Raw genomic sequence first — 21,617 nt, 5'->3', positions numbered from 1 at the left:
GCCTGAGCCTTGTCTTGTGGTTACTTAAGGCTCCACAGTCCCCATGGAAGCCAGCAGAGCAGGGAGGCTGCATTAGGAGCAGCCGAGGAAAGGAGCAGCAGGCTGCACAGGATAGCAGTGTGGCCAAGTCTGAGGGGCCCCTACATGGCTTTATTTGGGGTGGCTGGGGGAGGAAAAATGGGGAGAACAGAGAGCAGCGGGGGTGGGGAGAGGGAGCAGAGGTAGTGGGGTGGGTGTGATGAGACGGGTAAAGCAGGAGAAGAGCAGCATGAGGCAAGGACAAACCACCCTGCAGGAGCCTGCTGTCCTGCCAGTCACAGCCAGGGGGTGCTGCCCAGGAGCACAGTGATGCCTGCCTGGAGTGTGCTGATGGGACGGGCAGGGGAGCATCAAACACCCAGAAAACCAAGAGGCTCCACACGTGGACAGGTGCCTCTCTTCCCCTTCCCTCTACTGCCTTAGTCATGGGCAGGGATCTCGTTTGCTTCCCTCCTCTGCTCCACTGCAGCGTTCTTGGACGATTTGGAGCTGGAGGGATGGCACGTCTGTGCCGCTGCTGACGTACCAGATGGGTCTACACTGGAATCCTGCTAGCTCAAGAAAGAAGAAACCCGGGGTCCCCCAGCGGTGATTACTGAAGAGCCCGGAGCGCTGTGCCATGTGGACATCCAGTAGTTGGCAACATGATCAATGGAGGGAAGCTGACATTTGACTTCTGTTTTTCTGTAGGGTGATAGTTCCCGAGCAGTCTCATTCCCCAGGGGAAAGCAAGTTTGGCCGTCAGCTGTAAGTGTGAATCTCCCACTGCAGAAGCAGCTTCTGGGTGCATCCCCATATAAATCTGGCATGATTGCTGTGCGCTAGGCTAACTGAGATCAGGGTCCAGCTCCACGGGCATTGCACATGTAGCCAAGGGTAACAAATCAGATTGTGGTTGCATTTCACACAAACACACTTCGCTACAGCCCCTTCTTTACACACGTGACTTCAGTGGCGTTACTCCAGATTTACCCTAAGCATTCTTGAGGGACAAAGCACTTTCTTAGGGCAGTTCCCGCTCACCCTGCCTCCTGCTCCAGCCTGATCAGTATAAGCGCATGACTAACCAGCCAGGGAGATTTGTTATTATACCATGGCCTTGCCTTGCTGATCCCATCTCAAACAGGACTATGGCACAAGGCATGGTCTATACCTAAAACTTAGAGCCCCTTAGCTGCATTACTCAGAGCTGTGAAAAAGCTTGTAGCTGGTGCAATGTAGTTAGGTGGAGCTAACCCCCACTGTTGATGCAGTAGGTTGACAGAAGAATTCTTCCATTGACCTAGCTGCCATCTCGCCGAGAGGTAGGTTAACTATACTCATGGAAAAACCCTTCTGTCCATGTAGGATTGTCTCTGCTATGGTGCGACAGCCCTGTAGTTGTGTTGCTGTAGTGTAGACGTTCCCTAAATTGCTTCGCTGCAGTTTCTGCCAGAGCTCAGACTTATAAATAAATCCTGAGACTGATCAACTTTTGGTCTGGGCCAAATTCAGCAGTTCATCACATCTGAACCCTAATAAATGGAAGCAAAATTGGCCCCAAACACTGGAAAGCAGAGTGGTCATTTGAGGGTCAGGTCCGATCCTGCGTTCCTTTGCACACGTGCAGCATGGAAATGGGAGATGCTGAGTGTTCAAGGCATGCAGGCACGATCCTGCCAGATTGTGGTTGCATTTCACACAAACACACTTCGCTACAGCCCCTTCTTTACACACGTGACTTCAGTGGCGTTACTCCAGATTTACCCTAAGAGCAGATGAATGGCACCCTCGTTCTCTGACAAGCTCTGTGTAAAGGGCCCTACTGTAAGATTTTGTTAACACTACAGCATGAGTCTAACACGCACCAGGCATGCTGCAGAGTTCACAACAAAGCTTCATGGCTACATGGGTGATTCAGTACATAGCGCGCTTCCCTCCGAGTATGTCTACACTGCAGTGGAAGCCCAGGGTTAGTGGGACTTGAGTCAGCTGTCCCACATTAGGGAACCCTGAGTGGCTACACTGTATTTGAAACCCACATTCTTTTTTAACCCATGGCCAAACCTGGGACTCTGGTGTCCAGACTGCAGAGCGCAGACCTGAGTCAAAGTAGTCATATCCCAGAGTCCCTAGCGTTCCTCCTCCCACCCCCTCTCAGAAATGTGGCCCTTCTAGCCTTAAGCCCGTGCTGCACTGTTACTACCTGCACGTTACAGGTAGTTTGAAGCAGCTCACTTTGCAAAAGGCTTGATGGCTTTGCGCTCCATTGCAAATCCTGGAGGCTCTCTGACAGTGTGCTTGCAGATCAGTGACCAAAAGAGAAAGGGTTAATGCTGACTTGAGCAGCTGTCATTCACAAATGGGGTGGGGGAGCTTATCTTTTCAATAGAGTGCATTGCAGATTGTTGGGCTAGAGAGAACTGAGGAAGTTGTCCCATGGCTTCGTGGGATACTTCCAGCCGACGCCCGGGAATCGAGTCAAGCGGGGAAGCTGCATCTACACTGCAAAGCAATAGGGCTCAGAGTCTGGGTCCTGACTTAATTTATATTGCAATGTAGACATACCCATAGTCACCAATGCACCAGCAGATGGTACAGAGCACTGTGTTGCTTTCCTTCAGAAGCAATAGAAACCCAAAAGCCTGGTCCCTTGTTCTCGTTGCAATCCTGTGTCACTCTGGCTTGGATACACAGGTCGTTGCTGTGCAACAAACCAGGGTGTGACTCTGCAGCACACCAGCTTGCCATGCAGTATCAGCTTGCGAGGACACAGCTCCAGCACGCTGAAAGTGCCAATATGTGTGTTGGCTTACACCACTTTACAAGTCACAGTAAGCCAAAGCCGCACTCCGGGCCTTTCAGTGCACTGTAGCAGTGTCTGCACGGGCTGTTACTGCATGGTGCGCTGGAGCCTCACACCCCAGCTTGCCGCACAGTAACATACTGTGTAGATCAGCCCTTTGTGGCCTGATTCAGAAAAGGATGTAGGCTCACATCCTCAAAGGTCTTTGGGCACCTAAATACCTTTGAGGCTCTTGGCCTTAAGTTTTAAGCATATGCCTATGTGCTGTCCTGAAGTGGGGTCTGTGTGAACAGTGTCCTGAACAAATTTCCACTCAATTAATTCCGTCTGCTACCTGAATTTTTGCACTTTCAGTTGGAGACAGTAGGTCAAATCTGAAACTATGCCGAGGCACGAATGTCAAGGGAGCAATGCAATGGCCAAGGTTCCGGCCCAACTCCTTACATTGCTTTGAGATGTTGTGGGTGCTGTTACATAGTTGCTGCATCGCACTCTAGAGGGGGACTTCACATCAGTGGCATGTGTGGCCCTGCCCTACTGCTTAGGAGTCTTTGCTGAAACGCCCAAGCAAAAGGAACATTGATGACTATTTAATGCATCAGCCAGCGCTCACAGATGGTCAGCTGTGCTGAACTTGCACATATAATTAGGGAAGAAGAACCCGACCCAGTTATAGCCAGTCTAACACAGAGGGGATGAGGCTTCAGCTGGCAACAGAGATCTTCACCGGCAAGTATTTTGTGTTCCTCTGGCATCAGAGCAGAACAAAAGTGGCTTGTGATGAGAAGGGGCAGATTCTAAAATGCTCTGGCATTGAGTTCAGAAATCAAATGCTGGGCTCAAGGGTTTAGCGCTGAGCCAGCTGGAGATTTTTGGTTTAACAGGCTGTACGTCCCAAGCCCAAATCTGTCCCACTCCTACTTTCATTCTTCCCCTGCCCTGGCTACGTGATGTTATTCATCCTGGAGAGGCAAACAGGAACTGACCCAAGCAATCATTTTGCCTTGAAAGCTTGCAAGAGCTGTGCTGCCTCAGCCTTTAACTCCTTTAGGGCTATTTATAAAAGGTCACATTCAGCAGCACTTCTGGCTTTTGTGTTCCTTGTTCTCCCAACCCTGATGATGGTGACATGAAATCACCCTTTGGACCAAACGAGACTACTTCACAATGGCACTGTCTGGTGAGCTCAAGGTAACACAGATTCACAAGTGCTCGGTCACTCCAAAGGCCATAGCACAGGGCTGCTGGGCAATAATATGATTCAGCTTACATTTAAATAGCCCATGTGGGCACCAAGCATCTCAAAGTATTTTGCTGACTACCTTCTAGGAGCGAGGACTAGCTGCACCCACCACTGAAATGCAGCCACTCTGGGGAAAATCTCAGCAGCTGACCCTACAAAGCGATGTGTGCAGCTGAACTTCCCACACACAGGCAGAGCCCCAGAAGCCATGCAACCCTCAGCAGGATCAGGCCCACTTCTTTAGATACTTGTTTAGCTTATCTCATATGTGTCCCGCTCAGCACCCAGCTGCCCGGGCACCGGTTTTAACACAACACTTATTTGGCAAGATGTCAAGTCCTGAGAGCTCCCTGGAACACAACAGTGACTCAGCACACTCCAGACCCCCTCGGCCCAGCGTGAGGACACAGATGCAGCATCGAGCTTGCTCTGGGGTTGGGGTTTTCCTGATGCTGGCTTGGCCTCCTTCTCAGAGCTCTTGTGCAGCTTATTACTAGATGTTTGCAAAGGCTGTGAGATCCTAGGATGAGAGGCACTAGAACACCCTGTTACTCGACTCTGGCAGAAACCTAAGAAAACAGCTGTGCAGTGCACTCAGTCAGGGCTGCCATTGTAAGTAAGGTGTTTTCTTTACTAGGATGCAGCAGAGATAAATAGGATTTAGGCCTGTGGTTTTCCCTCCAAGCTTGTCTCTTATTTCGACTCCAAGGGCAACATGGCTCTGTTTATGCTTAGCTGGCTGCCCCAGGCTGCCTCCTGAACAGATGATCTTTAAAGGGCCGAGCTGCATGGACAGATGCTGTGATCAACTCATTTAATCGTATGTGTGTCCTTGTGTAGCACAGCCCCTGCTGGTTTATGGCCTTTCATAGCCTCTCTCTTCGGCTTAGTTGCTCCCTCTGTTTCCCTGGTCACACTTGGTATATCTGCTCCTTCCCCCCCACTCAAGAAATGAGCCAGGGATTTGTGAGTTTGTTCCATTCTGTGTGTCTGTTGGCTGGAGCCTGGGTTTAAAGATCTCGCTCTGTCTCTCTCATGTTTAGAGCCTCTGCAGCTTTTGGATAAAGTCGGGTGGTGATATGGGCTCACACACCCTTATAGCCTTGTGCCCTCCAAAGCCAGAAGGCGTCCAGCAGATCTTCCGCTGGGCTATTTTGTGAGTGGAGACTGAAGGCCAATCAGCGTATGTGTTTATTGTTTCTGTCAGGTTTACTGTGGGCTAGATTGTGCCTTCAGGCTGAGACCTGAGCAAAGGAGATTCATAAATTAGATCCTGCCCCCTCCCCCGCAACAGCCTAGGGAGGCCCTGTGCTGCAGAGACACTCTTCTGCGGCACAATTCCCTTCCCAGTTCCTCTCATGCCCTGGACAGGCTGCAGCTTACTTCCTCCATTATGTCTGCCCAGCCACGCAGGGCAATGGTTGGGAGCATCTCCTCACCCACTTCCTCACCAGGAAGGATTGCAGAGAATAAGGGCTACATACCACACACCAGGATCAACTGAGCTGTCTGGCATGTGCTTACATGGCTATTGTCACCATAGTCTCAGAACCCTGGAACCAATATCCAGATAGGCTGAGCAGACAGGAGGTGCTGTACTCCTCTGCTAGGCTGAATAAGACAAGAACACAATGCTGCGCTGTAATTTAGCTTTATTAACCTACTTTCATTATACATCATGGGCCCAACCCAGTGCAGGCCTTCAGTGCATTGATCGGGCCCACTCTTTATCTAGTCTAAAAAAATTGATGCAAATATTTGGATGTAAAAAAAACAATGGGATGAAAAATACCCAAAGAACAGTGTCCATAACAATCTTGTCGTTTTAGCTTATTGTCCTTTCTTGTAGAGTTTCATAGAGGAAAATCACCGTTCTATAGGGATTGTCATATCGTGCTATGGAATTTAATAGGGAATTCTAGCCCTGCTACATAATTCTTCAGGCTGGTTAAAAAAAAAAAACTATAGAAAGGACCTTATCCTCTATTAAGCTCTGGAGGTTCTAGAGTCCTTTCTATAGAAATGTCTCATTTTCTGCCTATTAAAATCCATCAGACATTCCCATGAGGAGCAGTTGCCCCAAATGTATGCCTGTATGGGTATCCAAATCACTCAGGTGTCTGAAAATCCTTTTCTACAACCATATATAACAGTTCACTGCAGCTAGCATGTCTGTCGGGCTCCAGAAATGTCTATGGCAAAGGAATTGCCTGCAGGAGGCAACTCCTCCAATAAGAGTTTGCTGAGTATTTAGCTCTGGTTCTGAAGATCCTGCTGCAAATTGATGAGCTCCATCAACTCCTATTGACTTCAGCACCCTGGAGGGTCAGGCCCCGAAGGCTGCACCTAAAATAACCCAGTGGCTAAGCAAAGCAAATGCACTGCAGTTTGTTTGGACACAGAAGAGTTAATCACCCTGAGAGTTATTTCCAGTCATGTCTTTTTTTAATTGCTAAGATTTATATTTAGCCCCTTGTGTGAATCCAGCTGACCCAGAATATCAAGTTGCTTCTGGATCTGGCACATCTTTGATGCATCAGCACCTGCCGCTGTTATTTTGCTGATCTATATTTAAAAACAAACAAACAAACCAGACCATAATCTCCAATAAGACCAATCTAGTGCATCTGATTTTATTAGCTATGAAGTGTGACACTTCTACATAGTCTCATTTATGTTCAGATGCAGAGTCATGTGCTTTGAACCCAATAAAGAAACTCCTGCTTCACTCAACTTTTTCTAAACATGGATGAGCTCGGCGCTGTCAGTTCCAAAGGCTACTTTGGTTTCAAGCTCTGAAGAGGAAGAATTCATTCTTGGCATTGACACAAGTTTGGCACCACTCTGGGAATGGTGTGGCTGGATCCCTCCGCTGTGAAATGACTGTCTAAGTCAGTGTCAGATGTACTCTTAACAGTCTCAGCTTTATTCCACTATGGAGACGATGTTCAGGGAACTGGATAACTCCTCTGGCATTTGGACACTGTGAAATGCTCATAAGAACACAACATGTTACTTGCCACAGAACCCTGAGTACTTCCAAAGGTAATTTTAACCTTCTTAATTTAGCAGTCACTTGTGAATAGGTTTTTGTCCTGGGACGATGGGGGAAAGGAATCGCTGATATGAGGGCTGCAGAAAAGCCACATTCAGTAAATGATCCTGGCGCAACTTATTTTAAATGTGGATTACCTTCTGTCAGTGCTCAGGCAAAATAAGCCGGAGCCCGATAAGTTTAAAAAAGAGAAGGGTCCCAGCAGGGAGTTTTCTGCAAGGGCCCTCAACTTTAGAACTTGCTCCAAAAGTGTCCACATCTGTTGCCCCTTGCATGCTGCAAAACACATCTATTTGCCTGGCTTTTGGGGAGAGGCGAGGGTCGGGAGCAGTGGTGGTCTCAGAGCCTGCTTTTTGTCAGGTCATTGCTGTGTGGGAGCAAGATGAAACTAAAAGAGCTGTAGACAGTGATAAGACTTGTATTTGTAAATATTGTCAACTTGGGCACCCAGAGCTACAAAAGGGCAGTTGCTCTGTTATCCTTCAGCTCTGAGAGAAAGAGAAATAAATACAACTCAAAGTGACTCTCCTGTTTAGAGAGGGGTCTGAACCACAGCATTTAGCACTGGATCCAGATCCAAATGGCCTCAAGGTCCAGCATTGTTCGGATCTTGGCTTTGAGTCCAGCTTTTATCTTGTTTTCAGCAATCTAAGGGCCAAATCCTGTGCTTCTTTCCTAGTGCCTGATCCTCTTCCCATTGCAAACAATGGGCGTTTTTCCTGACTACAGAACTAGTGGCCTTAATCCTGCTGCCCTTGAAATCAATGGCAAACCATACCCTGGCCTGCAGTGGGAGCATCACAGATTGATGGAGGATTTGATTATTAATCCACAGAGAGGAACGGGCACTGCCCTCTTTGGAACTGCTGAATATTGTTTCACAGAAACATTTATTCATTTAAAAAAATTATTTTGCCCCAAATTTGCCAGTTTTTCACTGAGAAACCCAGAAATTGAAAAAAAATTTTCTGGGCTTTGGTAGAGATGTTTTCATTTTTGTTTTAGAAAACTGAACATGTTTTCCTGAAAACTGTGTATCAACAAACGACACATTTGGGGAAGCGAGGATTCTGGTTTTGGTTGAAAAACCAACAAAACTTTCACTGGTTTAAAAAAAAAATTTGTTTGGAATGAAAAATTTTCAAAATTCCCCATGAAACATAATTGTTATTTTTGTTAGGCTCTGAATGAGAGGTGTTTTATCTCAAATATACAGAATGCCCCGGCACAGAGCCAGCATACCCATTGCTACACAGTATAGTGGGGGATGGGAGACAGAGCCCTGGCCCCGCCTCCTCTCCAGTTGTCCCCGCCCCTTGGGGCTCTGGCCTGCATGCTCAGGGACTGTAATTTTGCCTGGCCCTCACTTGGAATCTCCTTGGAACCCGCCTTCCATGCAGATGCTGTAAGACCCAGGAAGGGTCTGGGCCTGAGCAGTCAGGGGAGGTCATGGGTATGAACTAATCCAGAGATATTGAGTAAATATCGCCTTTCCAAAAGAAACATTCCCTCTCTGTACAATCGAGAGATAGCTGCATTTTGTGGGCTGATGCTCTAGTCACTGAGCCAGTGGTCCTGGTAGGCCAGATCGCCAAGAATCTGTCATTAAAAAACTTTATCAAGGCCCTCCCCAAGGAGCTGGTTCTGAAATGTGTTTGTAAAGGGATCTGTCGCATTCCCCGCACTGGGCCTGTTCCTGCTTATCTCTGTAAATCCTGCTTCTGGGTTTGATCCTAAAAAGCCCTCCTCAGACGAGTAAGCCTTACACACGCAGCTCCAGTCACTCCAAAGGGCCTGCCTGCATGAGAAACCGCTACTCACCCAAGTAAGGTTTGGCAGAATGAGGCCAGATCTCTGCATCACTGAGCTGTATAAATACATCCTTATTAATCCATAATAATCATTCACAGTGAAATTGCTTTCTTCACTGTCTATGCAGTTTTGGGTGCAATCCCACAATGATAGTAGCAAAATAAATATGAACTTGGGAACCCCGGGGCTATAGGTCAGCGTTAGGACATGCCTATGAAGGCGCTGACTCTCAGAAAAATTAGCTTGCCTGGATGAAGATGAAAAAGCTTGGCTAATGGCACTGCTTGCATTTGAGAATGTCCTTTCCCCTACTGGGTATATTTTTGAAAGGCATACCCCAAAGAAATCAGCCTGTTGATCAGTGAAAGTGCTTCTCTGTGATTAACCATCGTTAGGGTTAGAATTATAGTCACTTTTTTTCCAAAGCAGCTTGTGCATTTAGAGGCCTAAATCTCATTAAAAGTCAATAGAACTTTGGCTCTTAACGCCCAGATCCTCAATGGTTTTAGGCACCTAAACCCCTTTAAAAATCTGGGCCTAGGTTCCGAAATCCTCTGGAAAGGGGGGTGGTAGATTTTCCATCACTGGAAAGCTTTAGATCAAGACCGGATGTTTTTCTAAAAGCTGTGTGGTACGTTCATGGCATGCACACTGACAAGTTAGATAAAAAAATATAAGTTCTCTTGCTGGAAGCTGGTGACATAACAAAACTTTATTTCTTAGAATTCAGAATGAGTGCACTCAAGAACCCAAAAACCGAGAGAGAGAAAGCAGGCTGCTCTGTAAGGCGGACAAAGGCACAGCTCACCCCACCTTTCTTTGAGCTGAAATGTTCTGTATTGATGCTGATTGTACACTGTGATGCGTCCTTACTGAGCCTCCTAATCTGCAAGCAGGACTAGGAAGCCCTACACAGTCTTAAAGTGATAGCTTGCAATTCCAGCACAGACCTCAATACATCGAAATGTGCTGTATAGTAGCCACTGGATTTGAAGCAGGAATTAATTCAGGGAAGTCCTATGGCCTGTGTTATGCAGGAGGTCAGACTAGATGCTCACAATGGTCCCTTCTGGCTTTAAAATCTAGGTATGAATCTAAATCACCTCAGTGCTTTGGAAAATTTCACCCTACAGTGATAATCCATGGCAAAGTGCTGCCCCAAAGGGCTGAGTTTTTATTTTTTGTCTAAAAAAGTTTTAATAATTTATTTGAAAAAATACAACTGGAAATGATCCTGCTTTAAGGGGCTTGTGTTGTTACAGAATGAATTTTGAGGCTAAGTTTTTCAGAATTGTCTAGGAGGCTGAGAGATGCCTGATTCCTGTTAATTTTAATGGGAATCCGACATCCAAAGCCTGTAGGCCTGAGTATCAAATACGCATAATAAAGGGGACCTTTTTATGAACACTTGTTAGTAACATAAAAAACCTGGTCATGTTGAGTCTTGAGAAAAGAAGACTGAGGGGGAACCTGGTAACAGTCTTCAAGTATGCTAACGGCTGTTATAAAGAGGGCTGCAATCTATTGTTCTCCATGTCCACTGAAGGTAGGACAAGAAGTAATGAGCTTATTCTGCAGCAAGGGAGCGTTAAGTTAGATATTAGGAAGAGGGTAGTTATGCTCTGGAACAGGTGTCCAGTGGAGGTTGTGAAATCCCCCTCATTGGAGGTTTTTAGGAACAGGTTGGACAAACATCTGTCAGGGATGGCCTAGGTTTACTTGGTCCTGCCTCAGCACAGGGAGCTGGACGACATGACCTCTCAAGATCCCATCCAGCCCTACATTTCGCCGATACTATTATCTTTATCTCTGTATTATTCATGGCTGTGTAGTATTGTTCTCAGCGTACTGGCTGCTTTGACCAGGGACGCCCCTGAAGCACCCCACATTAAAGGGCCCATCTAGGCAGAGACCTATTTGATTGTGGAGAAGGTGCCATGTCCTCCCGCAGCACTTCCGAGCTCAGCAGTCAGTGCATAAGAACAATGCTGGTATTTTGCTGAGTCTCACAGCTACTTCTCAGAGCAGAGTTGATAGCTGATTGCATTTCAAAACTGCTTCCTGAATACATACTGTTGAGCAGAGCTTTTCATGCAGTTGCATTGCTTAACAACAAAAATAAATCCTGACATCTTGGCTCGGCAAGTTATTGTCGGTTGTGCTGCTAGGATGTGATATCTGTTTGTTTCTCTTTTCCTAGGCTGGCGACCTATAACATGCACGTGATCAGGGTTTTGCTCTTTATTGTGACTGGATTAAATGGTAGGGATGGAAATTGAGCCCCTGAGAAGATCAGGTTCTTGAGTCCCAGGGGAAATCGCACCAGCTCCAACAAATATAAAGAGGATCCTGAGTTGTGTTGTTTCAAATGGACCCCTCTGAACCTAGCATGTGCTTCAGGGAATAAAAAATGATCCCCTTAGTGAAAAGAAATTCCGTCCAGTTTCGTAGGCCAGGGCAGCCCCCTGAGCCTGGTGGATTAAGTGGGGAGGAAATCTTCTGTGACTCTGAAAGCAAACAAGCTGCTTCAGAAAAGAACAGCCATGCACCCAGCCATTTCAAAGGGGACCTCCTAAAGGACACATCAGACTCCTCTGGTTCTTCTTACCACACTGCTTTGTGCTCAGAGGCGGATGAGAGTTTTAAGGACTGCCTGGAGTCTTTTGAAAATGAAGGAGCTGTTCTGTTCACCCAGCTGCCTGACAGTGACCCAGCTTATGAAACCGATCTGCATCACAAGAACAAACCAGCACCGGGGAGCCTTTCTGAACGGAGCCCGGCTGGCATGAAAGGTTTCTGGAGTAGCGCTTCCGAGGACACAGCAGAACAGCTACATGGGATGCCAAGGGGTTTTGACAATGCCACATGTGAGCTGCCTGATCAAAACAGCAAAGACAATGGTGAGACTTGTGCTGCCGCCTCTCTGGCCATAATTCAGTCAGCTTCAAATGGAAGCCAGGCTTCAAGGGGGGATTTAACAGCCACAGCTGAGAGGCCGTTTAGCCAGCAGGCAGGCTGGGAGTGTGCCACAAGCAATCAAGTCTGCAGATACGGAGGCTACCTCAGTGCCAAGGAGAAGCAACAGGTTCAGATGTCAATCACAGCTAAGAATAGCTCTGCTCCAGGGTACAGCAGCAGGATGGGGCTAGCCACAAGAGAGGTGCAGCCTGGAGACGGTGGGTCTAAATATTTGGATCATCCTTTACGATTCAATGCACCAAAGCCCAGGGAGATGTTCCTCAAAGCACGCAAGACGAAGGGCAGCAGAGCTCCTGTAATTAGCCAGGCAGCCTGCCCCCAGTATTGCGCGGAGAACTCCAATGTTGGGAGTGACTCAGAAGAGGCTGATAATGAAGTTCGGAAGCTCACTGCTCTGTCGTTCCGGAGCCTCTCGTGTCCTCATGGTGGCTCCCTAGATATGTACAGTTCCAGCAACGGGACATTGTCTAGCTCGTCCAATTCCTTGTCAGAGGACAGTAATGGAACGAACAGGTGGCCAACACGTAATGATCTGAGAAAAGCAGAGGTGGTCAGCCAGGCAAAGAGCAGCATACAATTCCCAGCTGACCGCCAAGTCCCAGGAAAAGATCCGCCCAGTCACTCATTCGGGCAGGAGCAGTTCGAGTGTGTTGATGTTGTGCTGGAGAGCGATGGCAAAAAGGGCCAGTCCAAAAAGAGGACTGTGCCCAAGCGTCAGATCCAGCTCAAGCAGAGGGACAGGAAGGAGATGAGTTTCTTTGCAGAAGGGGATTGTGCTGCCCATCAGCCCTTTGCAGCAGCCAGGAACAACCCTGGCCCAAAGGGCAGGACCATCAACAATGAATTCAGAATAAACTACAAGCAGTTTATGAGAACAGCATCATTAGACGACCCACGCAGCAAAACCAGGATGGCCTCCTGCCTGGTGAAAAATGTGCTAGCCAAGAAAATGCAGTATGAGCAAAGGATCAAAATGGAGCAAAAAGCAATGCAGGGCAGCTCAACCTCGTCTGCACCATCCTCCGTACATACAGACCCTCTGGGGGATTTTATGGAAGGGAAGTCGAGTTCTCTGTCCAAGTCCGACTGCAGCTGTTCAGCAGACGATCCGCAGAGTCACTCAGCGAGTGGAAGGTCTGAGTCTGTAGCAATGAGCCAAGAGAGTACCGATGCCATGCGGCCTGCCAAGGGAGTAGTGCTGAACGAGCAGCAAAGGGAAAATGTCTGCAAGCTGAAAAAGACATTCAACGAGCTGAATGAAAGAATGAAGCATCAAGAAGCCACCCAGTCCAAGCCACTCCCCATCTTGGCAGATGGTGTGAACGGGGATTCAAGCGACAGCAGGAAGCAGGTTGCCAGAGAGAGGAAAGAATACCAGAGCGCTCATGCCCTGTTTGAATCCAAGCAGGCGGACGTGAAAGGCTTTGGTGTTGCCCCAACATTTTCCAAAGCACAAAAGCCGTGGCCCAGTTTGAAGCAGCGAGCAATCAGGCAGAACGAGCACACACTGTGGAAAGAGGAAAAGGTCCCCTTCAAGCCAAAAAGCCTGGTGGGGCCCAGGGATTCATCCAGGAACATCTTCACGTCCACAACACGGGAGATGAAACTGATTCCACAGAGCAAACACGAGCAGCAGAAGAAGATGTTGAGTGTCTCTAGGCACCTGACTCCGGCTGGAGGCTGTGAGGAGAAGAGGCCGGCAGCAGTGCAGCATTCATCTCTCATTTTGCCCACTTCTTGCAGATCACAGAGTGATGGGAAAACCAGCCTCCCTGAAGCATCGCATCCTCAGGGGGCCAAGAAGACAGAGAGTAATGGGAAGGGGAGAATGCATCATCCCAGAGATGTCAGAAAATTAGTTAAGAACACCTACAGCTTGTGCTTTAAATCTTCAGACCGTTTCAATATAGACCAAGAAACCAACACAGCGGATAGTTTAAGCCTATCAACAAAGGAGTCCCCTGCAACTTCCCCTCTGTTTATACACTGCACCTCCTTGTGTCGCAAAGATGATGGACAAATGATGACCCATTCGCATGGAAAAAATCAGGAGCAGCAGCTGAACTTAGATGTGTCAGCACTTTCCAGCCCAGGCCAGAGAGCAAGTGATCCACAATACAGTGTCATTTTAAACCCCATCACTAACTCCCCTGTGGAAGGACCTGTAAGTCTTACCAAAAGCAAATGCACTGAAGTGGGTGAGTCTCCAATGCACATCACTCAAATTCAATCCAAGAAGAAGGTTGTGGTTGAGAATGCAGAACCCCAGCTAAAACCTGAAAATAAACTGATGCAGTATGAGAGAAGTGAGTTAAATGTAACACCATCTTCCAACGCCTCAAGGAAAGTACCTCAGATAGAATCCCAGCTTAACATCAAAGTCAACAGTTCTTTTTCCAAGCACCCTCACAAAACACAAACTGACTACTGCCCTGCTCCAGCTTATTCAGCTTTGGATAGAAGGGCTACGAAAGACTCATCAACACAAGCTAAGTGCAACTCACTAGACAAGAATAACGCTGTTCTGTTTCCCTCTTCAGCATCTCCTAAGGACATCAAGAAACACAACGACATCAATCGCATCACAGCCATTCCAGGTCACTTTCTGGAGGCTTACACAAACAAGGAGCCTGACTGGCCATTTCTGGAGCATTTATCCACTGAGATCATCTCGTTGACACCCCGTGACGGTAATGATGTTTCAGTCAGTCCAAAAGACGAAAACAAGGTCTCTGAACCTGGACCAGCCAAGGAAGCCTATGGACATCTACAGCTCATAAGGCCAACTGTGACAAGTACCCAAAAATCCCATACAAACGCACCAGCAAACACATATTTTGTTAACAGTTCATCTCAGCAGAAGGCCACAAATAAAATGTTTGATGCTCCCCAGCCATCGGAAAGCCAGGTGCTTGTGCCAGCAAACTGCATGTCTCCCAAGGGTGCCAATCACAATGGCCCCTTGGGGGCAAAGGAATACACTGAAGGACCCAGATTAGCGGGAGCTCCTTCTGCTGCACCATCACCCCTGTCCGGAAAGCTCCAAGAGCAGAGGGAGAATTGGGATCACTGGACCAAACAGCAGGTGGCAAACGAGCAATATTTCACAGCCACCCATGCTGAGAATGCAAACTATTTAACCATTCCTGGGAAAGCCCAGAAATCCGAAGCAGCGCCTAAGCCCTTGGTGCCGTCTCACCTTGACCACGCTTCGGTCGGTTCCTGTGCGTTCTTCCAGCCAGGCGGGGAAGCACCCGGGAGCGCAATGAGCAGTGAGCTTCCTCCATCACAAACCACTGACCATGCTGTGCACGACCACCCGAGCCACAGACAGCGCCATCGCAGAGTCGACGACTCGCCCAGTTTTCGAAGGAGGAGCAACGGAGTTTCGCCATGCAGTAGAAGTGCCTCTAGCCCCACCAGGTCTTTTGCTCCCCATCTCCAGGCTCACAGGAAAATGCTCGTTGACCCAGACAGTGGGAAATGCTACTACATGGAACCTCCCAGGCAGCCTCAGCTGAAGACGCTCTATGACCCAGAGACAGGCCAGTACATTGAAGTGCTGATACCACCAGTCCCCATGGCATCACATAGTGGGCTTTACCCATCGCCTTTCAACCCATTGCTCACAAATCCAGGGGTTTATGGACCATCCTACATGCCCTATCCAGGATTTCCAGGGTTTCCTCCTCTTCCAGTGGCCATGCCATCAGTCCACCCCGATCTGCTAAATCAACAGCTTAATCAAGAAAATAAAAATGTTAATGAAACCTTCAGCCATGGTCCAAAAAGTGAAGCTCCACCAGCTACCCAAGTCACTGACAGCAACTACCTGGAGAGTTTATATTATATTCCTACTGGGATGAATTCAAGTCCTAGCCCTAATCAGTCTTTATTCTCTCCAGCGACAAGTGCCAGTCCTTCCGTGCCAGAGAAAGGGTCTTTGTTCCGGATGTGAACGTGCAGCACAACGAGGGGTAAATGATGGGTTTCCTGAATGAATGTATATTGAATATTTATTTCTGATCATTTGTACATGAAAACAAGTCAAGCCTACACCAGTCCCCAAGAGGTGGTATAAAAGGAGAGATCCACTGCCTGCCCCCTCTGGTTACACTTTGCTCCCCTTAGCCAGATGTTTGGGCTTCCGAAGCAAATAAGAGGTAACGGTGCACCAAGACGGCACAGTGCACGTCACTTTCTGTTCATCTCACTGGTTTCTAATGAGAATGAAGAATGCTATTTTCGGACTCATTAAATGTAACCAGCCCTGACAATCCTGGGGCTCATGAAGTCAGTGGGAGTTTTGCTATTGATTTCAGAGGGACCAAGATTCATTCATAACTGCTGATCTGTTTCTTGATGCACAGAGTAAACTTCTATAGTGCTGGGCCTGATCCTAGGGGATGCTGTTCACCAGCAAGCAGAGTTATGTGTTAGCACTAAGTGGATCAGGATCGGGCCCTCTGTCAGGTAATAGTAATTTTATTTTTGTTTTTGCTTAGTCTGTGTTGGTAGGACACTGTCAAGGAGCAAACCCCCTCTCTCACTTTGAAAGACAAAATTTCCACTATTCAGCATTACAGAAATTGCCCGCAGAACCTAAGTTTTATTTGTAAAGCTCGCTGTTCCACGGGCTACATGGATTAAGGCTGGAATGTATACCGCCTCCCCGCTTATTTTGTGTGAAGGGAAGGGCGTCCTGCATTACAGTCTACAGTCACTGGATGTGGAAGTTGGCTGTGGAATTATTTCAGGGAAGCTCTCTACCCTGCATCATGCCAGAGGGCAGACAGGCGGGTCACAGTGGCCCATCCAGCCTTGGAATCTATGAAAGCTGTTATGGAAGGTGTCAAAATATTTTCAGTATTAGCAACAAGGGTCAATAAGCATTTTTAAAAATAAGTTCTCAGAACCATGGGAAATCTTAGCTATTTCCATCTGCTTTGGGGGGCTGGCTGAGTGAAATGGACACACTGCAGAGGGACGGTACCAGACCTAAGCACCACATAATTCCTGCTTAAGCTCTTAAGGCTCTTACCTGGACACTGCAGATGTTTGCCATGTGGGCTTGGCTTTGTCTTTTCTTGCAATGAATTGTGCTTGTTTTGATGTTGTATTTTTTCCAGCATCATTTTTTCCTTTGGGTTCTTTGGCCTACGCACTCTCGGGGTCTGACTATACTGCGATAAGAGGGAGTAGTTGCAGCTCAAGTAGACAGATCTGAGCTAGCTACCTCTGCTGCTAGAGCAGTGAAGCCACGGAAGTACGGGCTAACCCTGCAAGTAATTACTCCGGGTTCTGGGCTACATTAAATGATCACAACTCAAGCTGCACTCATACCCCATGACTGCAGTGTAGACGTACCACCAGACATTGGCTCAGAGCCTCAGCTGGCGTAAATCAGTCTGGCACCCCTGAAATCATATGGGGCTATGCCTCTTTACCTGAGCAGAGATTCTGGCCCAAAAAACCGAGTGAGAAATAATTAAGGAATCTGGAGATTTTTGTCCTTTGCCGTCTAGTAAAAAAATGACAGCATGTCCTCCAAAGCACTTTTGTTAATAATGATTAGTATAATGTATTTATTTATTTGCATTGTGGTAGCATTGAGGAGCGCCAGTCATGGCCCAGAGCCCCATTGCATTAGGCACTGTACAAACCCGGAACAAAAAGACAGACTCTGCTCCAAAGAGCTTCCAATCTGAACATCAAACAAAAGACAACAGGTGGAGACAGACAGATAGGGGAGCACAAGGAAGTAATAAGATGATATTGAGGAGCGTGGTAGGCAGCAGTTTTTGCACCTTAGCGCTCAGCAAATGCTCAGTGTTGGAAAGCAAGCCCCAGGTGTGGAAAGGAAGTGAGCAATAGAAAAAGTGAGAAGTGAGAATTCTTCCAGTGTAACGATCAGAGCTGCTCCAGGTAAGCTGGGTATGGAAACTGTATTTGCATGTGTTCTAAACCTGACTTAGTGACAAGGGGAGTTACACACCTTCCCACTCTTAAGATCCAGGCAGTTCGCTGGGGAATAAAGCACATAACATGCTCCAGCTTGGTGCTAGACTGCTAGACCCAGCCCACAGGGTCTGATCCTGCAGCCTTCATCTGCATGAGCGGCCTTTCCTCCTACCAGCATCCCGCTGATGTCAGTGGCATTGCTTGGATGCAGAACTACGTGTCTGAGCACGCCTCCCAGGATCAGGCCCCAGGGGTGTTTGGGTTCCATAGTCCAGGGCGGTAGTGTAGAGTTCTTGCTGTTTTGCAAACAGCTCCCAGGTCATGGGCTGGTTCGCTGGTTCCCAGCTGTTCCTGCTAGGAAGCATCTAGAAGAGGCTGGAAACAAGGAAGAACCAGCCCAGCTGCCTCTCCTAGGAGACACTGCCCTGCAAGAGGAGAAGAAACAGGCGTTGCCTTCTAAGGGACCAGATTAATCACCCAGGGGAGAGGACGATCTGGGGGTGCAAGAAGTGAGGCAGACCAGCAGTGTGTGGTGGGGAGACCCACATGGCTGGGTGGCATGTTCAGGGGAGAGGGGAGCAGAAGCAATGGGTGGGGGGAGGTGGAATGAAAGCAAAGGGCGACTGAGTTAAATTGGAGATTTGCCTCTCTGAGGCCGGAGTGTGGGATAGGCCCCGTGTGGGGTTTAATGAAATCTCTGTCTAACAGCTCAACATTGCTGGGCTAATTAGAGCTTCTAGCACTAGTGCACCAGAGTAGCTTGGGCATCCTGGATGGGCAGGAGCCAGAGCGTGTAGCTCCAGCCATACTAGATTCCTTGGAATTGGTGTCTGGTCAGGTTGAATAGTGAGTGAAAAATGCAAAGGGGTCATTGATAGTGGGTGCTTAAAGGTGAACTGCAAATCAAGCATGAAACCTGAGCTAAGCAGCAAATTCTATTCCTTACGCCCCTGTCCTCAGGGAAAGCAGCAGAGTCATGTAAACAGAGCAACAGAGTCCTGGTGTCCTCTCTCTGCTACTGATTTGCTAAGTGATCTTGGGCAAGTCACTCAGACTTGGCATGCCTCAGTTTCCCCTCTGAGGCTAATGATTCGGACTCATCTTTGTAATGTGCTTTGAGATTTGCTGATTAAATGTATTTTGTAAGCATGATGATTATTTATCACTCTGCTGTGGGAGGCATTCTGCAGAGAAATAGCACCCACCACAGTGCGGCCCTGCTGGCTAGATGCTACTGCAGGACAAATTCATAATAAGAGCTAACCCATTATCAATGCTTTCTTGCCCTCTTGGAAATCCTCTCGATACTTCCTGCTTCTCTGATGCTATTCCAGGATGCGTCTTTTGGCGACATCACAAATACCATGGATTGCCCAGGTTGCAATGTGACTTCTGGTATTTGTGATGTCACATCCTGGAATCTCGTCAGAACTAATGGAATTTCATGCCAGTGGGGGGGAGAGAATCATATAAAAGATAACTTACACTGTATTTCTCTGCTGAATGCCCGTCGTGGCCTGGCGAGACGTGGGAATGAGTATCTCTATGGAAATCTATAGTAGGAAAGCGATATATATGAGACCTTTGTAGGTATCACATATAGCACATTTCTGTGCCAACTGCAGAGCTTTTAGGAAAGTTCACTACAGATGAGCCCAGCTCAACAACCCTCTCCAGTCTTATAAACCACTGAAACTTTTCATCCCTTTTCTGTTTATCATGGATAGCAGCCAAGGAAAAGTTTAATCAGCCTTCTCAATTGCGTCCATCCTGGAACGCCTGAGCTGCTGGCTCCATGGCAAGCTGACCTGTTCAGAGCAAAGGTCAACATATCGAGCAAGCTGTAATCCCTCCTCTCTAAACCATACCATGCTAGAGCAAGCCATAGGTCCAAGAGTGCCCGAAATCCAATAAAGGAAGCACCTCTTCCCTCCCATAATGTCCTTTGTTCAGTGCCGGATAGGGAGAGAAATGTCCTTCCTGACCACATCAGTGATCAGCAGCAGCCCTGAAGTATGAGATTTTACTACTTAAGATGCTTTCAAATATTTTCTTTTTTCTCTTAAACCAGGGAAATTAAAATACAACAATTATGTTAAATACAACGGCAAAATCTGGGATCTGAAATCCACGCAAGCTTGGAGAGACGCCCACAGGCATCATTCCACCATCCTCATGTGCTGCAGGAGGGTCTGTGACCACATAACAATCAGGCAGGCTCTTCATTAGATATATAGGGTGGGATTTTCAAATGCACTCAGCTTTGATTGGCCTAACTCTGCTCTCCACTCAAGCCAGTGGCAAAACTCCCATTGATTTCAAAGGGAGCAGGGTTAGGCCAATGTGGAGAGCTTTTGAAAATTTCTCCCCCGCCTCCCCCCCCCTTACTTGACAAATGTAGGTGAAATATCTGGAGTTATAGAAATGGGCCAGACACTGAGGGCCACAACTTGCTCTCAGTTACGGTATGTTAGCCTGGAGTGGAGCCACTGCAGGATCCAAATTGCAGGACATTATCAGCTTATAACAAAGAAAATGTGTAACAGATTCATCACCTGGAAAGAAAAAAACTCCAAAGGCCTTTCTTCAAAGGCAAACATGAGTTCATATGCTGAAGCCCACCGGCTGGAGGCCCTGCTTGTGCAGTCAGATCTGCTAGCATTGCAGGAGAGAGGGACGTAAATTAGGGTTACATGAGCCCAAACATCAAGACTCTGAACAGGTGCACTGGCCTGTGCTGCTGAGTCTGATTGCAGGATCAGGCTCTTGCTGTGCACATGGCGTGGTCTATCTGTGGACTCTTAATAAATGCAAGAGCCGATCATTTGTCTTCTGTTGCTAATCTGGTGTTGTTTTTTAAACGTGATCAAGTGCAGCGCTGCACAAAAGCATCGCAAATGACATTTGACTGTATAGAAATGATCTGTTTTTTTCAGCTATGAAATGCCAGACCCTCTTCTCTCCAGAGAATATGCTGGAAATATAGACTCAGATGAATCATGGACCTGCTAAAAAATACCTTATTGTCTCCCTTTGATTTGTCTTTGTCAATCACATGTTCTGGGAAAATCCTCTATACACTTGAGAAGATGAAGACGCTGAACAAAATAGCTAGTTTGAATACTCGCACTTTGTTTGATTTGCTTTGTAGCTCAAAGGTTGTACAATGAGACAGCACTGAACTGCACCATCACACTGGACACTGACGTACTGGCTAAAGGAAACTTTCTATAACATGGATAAATCAAATACATTTTTAAAGGGCAATAAAAGTGGTGATAAAATATGAAACAATGCTATTAATAACGTGTGTGAAATTGCAGCCTTATAGGGGTGAGGGATGTTGGTGCAGATTCCTGATAGGTTCGACTTCAATTCGATTCTTCTACCCAGTTCAGTCCCGTTCACTGCAGCACGGATCCAAAGCACAGGGACATCAATGGAAAGCTTCCTGTGGATTTCAACAGGCCCTGGGCACTTTGATAGTCAACCTGCTACCCCAGTTCAGCCTCTGTCCGGGCCCTGTAAGGGGCTGGTCCTGGCAGCTATCTATTGGAGGAACCCCAGTTAAAGTTAAGGCACCTCCATTTGCAGGACTGGACCATGACAGAAAACATCATTAAGAGATGCTTTGGGTAGGCAAAATATACAGGCTCAGGCTCTTCTTGTGATGAGAGCTTTGCTCCTTCTTCTTTTATTGTTCCTTTGCCTTTCTGTAGGGCTGCACAAACAGAAATGACATA

General features: G+C 47.4%; 1 protein-coding gene across 1 annotated transcript; it reads left to right on the top strand.

Annotated features, from left to right (window-relative positions):
* Positions 1-11,272: 11,272 nt before the first annotated feature.
* Positions 11,273-20,876, top strand: PROB1 (proline rich basic protein 1). The gene has a single exon (XM_067566810.1). The coding sequence runs from the start codon at positions 11,345-11,347 to the stop codon at positions 15,869-15,871; it is 4,527 nt and encodes a 1,508-aa protein (XP_067422911.1). The 5' UTR covers positions 11,273-11,344; the 3' UTR covers positions 15,872-20,876.
* The last annotated feature ends 741 nt before the right edge of the window (positions 20,877-21,617 follow it).

This window comes from Emydura macquarii, unplaced genomic scaffold, assembly GCF_026122565.2.
Source record: "Emydura macquarii macquarii isolate MOO-44397 ecotype Brisbane River unplaced genomic scaffold, CSIRO-AGI_Emac_v2 contig_2768, whole genome shotgun sequence".
NCBI classification, from domain to species: domain Eukaryota; kingdom Metazoa; phylum Chordata; order Testudines; family Chelidae; genus Emydura; species Emydura macquarii.
The sequence above is the reverse complement of the archived record's forward strand: the minus strand, read 5'-3'. Positions and strand labels throughout refer to the sequence as shown.